Consider the following 5,547-nt stretch of genomic DNA (forward strand, 5'->3'; position numbering starts at 1 on the left):
CCATCAAATACAAATGTGCCATTTAAGCAAAATATAATTAAAGCAGTGTATTTACCACTTATAGAAATGAAGTAAGATACTGTAACAGCCTTGTTTTATCTTACTTTACTCTAGGGTTGCCAGGTACCCTCGTTGCTCCTGCGGGGGGATTTGGGGGGCATTCTGGGATTGAACGGGGATGTTCTGCAACATCCCTGAAGTGATGATGCCACCTGGAAGTGACGTCATTGCGTTTGGGACATCACAAGGAGACACTATGGTATTTGGGGAAAACTCTATGGGGGTTTTTGCCCTCAAACTATAGAGTTTGCCCAAATACAGAATGTTCCTGCACAACAGCATAACTTCTGGGTGATGCAATCGTGTCAGGGACATTGCATGGTGGCACCCCTGTTTAGGGGCAGAGTTTCCCCCACTGGCCAGCTGGTCCATGGCAGGGAGAAGCCCCTGAAATCGAGGAGGTCCCCTGCCCAGACCTGGGGGCTGACAAGCCTACTTTACTCCCCAACATCACATGAGGGAAGCAGCCTCTGGAAGGTACAGAGGGAAGATGGGGCTATCTTGCTTGGCATGTGATGGCTTGGCTGAGTCTGCATCTGTCTCATTGTAAGCTATGGCATCAACAAAAGGACCTATATGGGTGAGGGAGGGTGAGGGAGGGGATCAGCAGTGATAAACCAGCTGGGTGGTCTGTCCTCCTTACTGTGACTCTTTCGTGTAGGAATGGACATGCTTCCCTTAAACATATAAACTTGACTTGTGCAAGCACCAGTAAGGGCTACCAGATGGCAATCAGAATTTTTCAGATTAACTGAAGAATTTACATTACCATCTAAGACTGATGCTGATTAAGAAAGTTTTCAAGTGCCAGATAACACAGCTTGTATGTCAATAAGGAGTTCTAGGTTACTTCTACGGAGCAGCTTATTATGTGCCCTGGATGCATCCCATGGATCCTATCAAATTTCTCTACCCATACAAAGAAAGGATGCCCAGCAGCTAAAACTCTCTTGTATTACAGGAAAGCAATGTTCTCTTATTCCTGGCTTTAATGGTGCAGAAGACTGAGGCAAATGCTGGTCCCTCTTACATTCAATTTCTTAAAAATTTCCCATTAGAGCACAGTTTTTGATTCAGGTGCAGGTGGAAGAAGAATTAGTATTTGGTCACAGAGGTGAAACTGCTAGCAACACTGTTTTGGCTAAAAAACTCTGTATTCCTGCAAAATCTCTGGAGTCCAAAGGATGAAATTGCTTGGCTAATGGGAGCTGCAATTTCCCACTCACCTGCTCAGTGGGGGCAAGTAATGATTGCTCTCAGGAGAACAAATAGCAATACTCATCTCCTTTCACCACTTTATTTTCTTATGCACTTCAAAATTATGGCAAACAAACAAAAAGTACAACTAAAATTATCCTGTATTATAGGAAATGCATGCTCTCTTTTTTCTCTCTGAGTCTTAAAGTACAGAAGAATGAGTGCGCACAATGGTCACTCAGCTGAATAGAACCAAGAAGGTATGGTCTGTGTACATTTATTTAAGTCTTAAACACAATATTAACGACTTCTATCCAAAATTCAAGAAATAGAATGATATACATTAAAGCTTCTATGACTTTGAAAAATAAATCTGAATATTCTAATATTCTCTAGGCTTAACATGTATACCAAGAGAAAAAAGCAGACAGCAATTTGTATTTAAGGAAGATTAAATACATTTAGTTAATAACCTTGCTGACAACTGTTTCACAGAAACAGGGAACATTTTACAACATGGCAACAAACATGGAGGCATGTCTGTCATTAAATTAGGCCCACATTTTTTGCCAATTCACCTATTTCTCTTCAATTTTAGAAAATACATGCATTGTTTTAGTTAAAATGTTAACAAAATATGATAGTTGGGGCACAATACATCAACAATAACTACAGCATCAGAAGTTAGTTGATAATATACACTATATAATACACACACGTCTGAACAAGCCAAATATACATTATTGTGATCCCACAATGCAACATGAAGAGTACTGTCCCACCTTCAAATTGACATTCTTGATTTTATGGAATATGTGGCCATAACCATTTAATATTATTTGCCCTACTGGCTTTCTTGTGCCTGAAATGCTGCTCTGCTAAATTTCTGTATTACAAGCCGGGAACATGACCCCAACAAAAGTAATTTTGATAATGGCACCATTTGTGCAGTTGAAACCATCCTTTCATGTGCTGTTCAGCATATCACACTTCTGAAGAGGCAAGCCATTTTTAAGCTGACGAGCACCTTCCCGGTGTAATCTGACATGGTAATTGGATGTGTTGTCCAGCATTTCAGTGTCTTGGAATAAGATACTGTGTCCTTAAAACACTGAAATGCTGGACAACACATCCAATTACCATGTCAGATTAAACAGGGAAGCCACTGAAATTCATAAACACAATTTGAACAAGAAAGAAGAGAGTTTAAAAATAAACACAAAATGCTCTACATTTTACAGCAGCACTACAGATAAGATTAGAATTTCAACAGCCAATCCATATGCTAAAGAACCTCCTGAGGAAAAGCTCCTCCATTAGCATGTCACAGCCTAGGAAACTCCTACAAGATAATTACTCAGCCCTACCCCACCTTCCTGAGTAGATATAAATTATCTGCCTACCATTCTTCTTCTCACATTGACAGAGAGAGTACTCCAACTTTCTGTGTTATACCTCTCAGGATGCCAGTCACAGCTGCTGGTGAAACGTCAGTTATTACAATGCCAATACCATGGCCATACAGCCCGGAAAATCTACAACTAATGAACTCCGGCCGTTAAAGCCTTCGACAACATATTAACATCAGTCTGCTTGCATATAAAAATACAGCCCATAATCCAAACATGTACATCTGCCAGTGCTACTAAACTTTTTCAAGCAATCCCTTTTCTGCCTTCTATTTCAACCTCCCTGCATCCACCATATGTTCATAGTCTCTGTACCTTCCCTTCTCTCAAGGCACTCTCTCTTATGAAACCTGTATTATTGTGCTTCTGTAGCAATCCCTTCCCCTATGGTTTCCAAAGTGCCAGCTAGGAAAAAACAAAGGGAAAAGTATTCTATATACTTGCAACTGTTAAGAGAGATTATAGAATATTACTTCAATATGGCTGTCTTCATAATATAATGCTGGTTAACAGGACCACGTACACTGAAGACATCTGAATCATTATTATACACATGCAAGTCTCAGGGCTTACAAACACCCAGTAGAACTTTTGATCCAGTGCAGCTCTCCTTTTAGCAGCTGTTCCTGCCAACTCTGCCTCATTTATATTGAATTTATGAAACATATTATGTTTATGAAACTTCCTTAAGTTTCAAAAATAATATGATGCCCACAGAATCCGGTGCGTAACCCTGTCGGTCTGAAGCAGCAGAACGAAGTTTGAGTCAGACACAATGAAATGAAACCCACCAGTCCACACACACAGAGATAGAAGGTAAGCAGCAAATTAGCATACTGAAGATGTTTAACAGATTCAACGAATAACAAGCATCGTTTATATGGTACCATTTGTTTGGGTTCAACTCTGAGGGAGAAAAACATAGTTAAGGCAATAAATACGTTGAATTGGAGACTGATGGGCAGAATGTATGATGTCCAGTACAGGCACTGCTGTTTGAAAAAAGGAAAAAAACAAAAACTCAAGAGCCTCCCTGAACTAATATAATTACTCCAACAGCTGTGGATCCTGGTCTTACCATCTATGATACAAACCTATTTGAGAAAGTTGTTACAATCCAACTTCAAATTCTCAAATTTAATTTCTTGATACATAATAAAATAATTTTCAGAAGTTATTGTCATGTATGTTTTTCACAAGCTTCATTTTTAAAACACAGCTGATATGACCTTTACTCTGAGCACTGCTATTCTTATAAGATGTATTTCTACATAAGAGAAAGCAAATTAATTATGGACTTACTAATTTACAGATTGAGGCTTTATATTCCTTTAAATAACTTCATTGTTTTCTTATCAGATTAAAACAAATATGAAATGCTACTTTTTTATTAAAGGAGATTGAAAACTTACCTGCATGCTTTTAGGACCTCTGCAGAACTGGGATAAATAGATACCGACATTGATGGTATGATCTGAGAATTAGGCTTGTGACCAATAAGAGGAGGATCAGTTTTAATGGGGCTCTGAGAGTCCTCCAATGCATCTCCATTAACTGCATGTCCACTATGAGGGCTGTTAAGGCTGGTAACACTGTTTGTGGTAGTCTGTTCAGTAGATTTTGGAGAAGGTGTTGCTGTGGAAATGGCTGAAGATGGTGAGGAGGCAACAGAATTCTCAGTCTTTGTATGAACAGTTGGATGAATGTTATTGACTTTGTCACAGGTTCCAGTACCCACATTGTTATTGGCTTTTCCCATCAACAAGGCAGAGAGCTGAGGATTGTCTGAACTAAGTAAACCTGGTGACTTAGAATCTCCATGGCTAGGGCTAGAAACAGCATCTGCCGTCACCTGATGGACATGATTAGGAAGTCCTTCTACACTGGCAGTGCTGTTAGGTGTCTCTCCAGAATGCCTGTTTGTGTCAGGCACTGCTGATGTGTTTCCTGAAGGCTTGCTCTCTTTGGTTAAGGTAATGCCTTGTTGTCCACCTGAGGTAGCAGTGTGAGAGGGGAGGTGATTGAGAGCAGCCCCCTGTGTTACTGAATTGCTAGGCATGGTAGGGTGTCCATTCTGATTCTGAATACCAGTGCCAGCTGCCTGGAGATGCTGGGAAGGCCCAGTGGAAGAGAGAGGTCGTTCACTATTAGGACCTGCCAAATGTGAACTCTGACCTTTGTGAAGCCCCTAAGAGAAGAAAAAATGAGCAAAATGTTGTTTTATTTAAATATCTGCACATAAATGTATACTTCATATGCTGCATTTTCTTGACTGAATGCAAAGTAGACATACACACAGAAACACAGGGTAATAGGGAGCTTCAGCATCTTAGACATCAATTGTTATTAGTACTTTTACACTTAACACTAATTTTAGGTATATACACAGAAAATATATTTTATTTTATTTTTATATTTATACCCCGCCCTCCCTGCAAGCGGGCTCAGGTTGATCAAGAGCTTAAGGGAGAACATACAACCTCCAATCAGTTCTTCACACTTTAAAATTTCAGTTAAATATTCTCCACATTAATTCTGTGAATGTCAGGAGATACTCCCCAGCCATCAGCTCACAGAAGCCCTACAGAGTCACAGCACTAACTGCACTATGTCGCATTCTGAGAAAGTACTAGGGCCAAAACACTTGTGCATGGATTAAAAAACTCAACACTGTGTTGAGAGGGGAATCTTGGTAGTGACCAAGCACAGCCCCTGTCATTGGCAACAGGAGCAGCCGCCACAGAGACCTTGGGGCTCTTCCGCATTCTCATTTTTGTCACTCATTCGTTCCTATTGCTTTGTGGTCCCCCTCCCTTTTCCACATGTGTTTTGCCCCCCCCCCCCCCCCCCCCCCCCACAACAAGAGAGAAAAACACACACC

At 40.5% G+C, this 5,547-nt stretch overlaps 1 protein-coding gene across 2 annotated transcripts in view; it reads right to left on the reverse strand.

Moving 5' to 3' along the window:
* Positions 1-5,547, reverse strand: part of KDM6A (lysine (K)-specific demethylase 6A) — a 262,078-nt gene that overhangs the window by 53,363 nt on the left and 203,168 nt on the right. For both annotated transcript variants that reach the window (XM_015409805.1, XM_015409804.1), the window contains exon 18: positions 4,079-4,854. In XM_015409805.1, coding sequence (XP_015265291.1) covers positions 4,079-4,854 — 776 coding nt within the window. The remainder of the gene's footprint in view (positions 1-4,078; positions 4,855-5,547) is intronic.

Source organism: Gekko japonicus, unplaced genomic scaffold (assembly GCF_001447785.1).
Source record: "Gekko japonicus isolate JY-2015 unplaced genomic scaffold, Gekko_japonicus_V1.1 scaffold4, whole genome shotgun sequence".
Classification (NCBI taxonomy): domain Eukaryota; kingdom Metazoa; phylum Chordata; class Lepidosauria; order Squamata; family Gekkonidae; genus Gekko; species Gekko japonicus.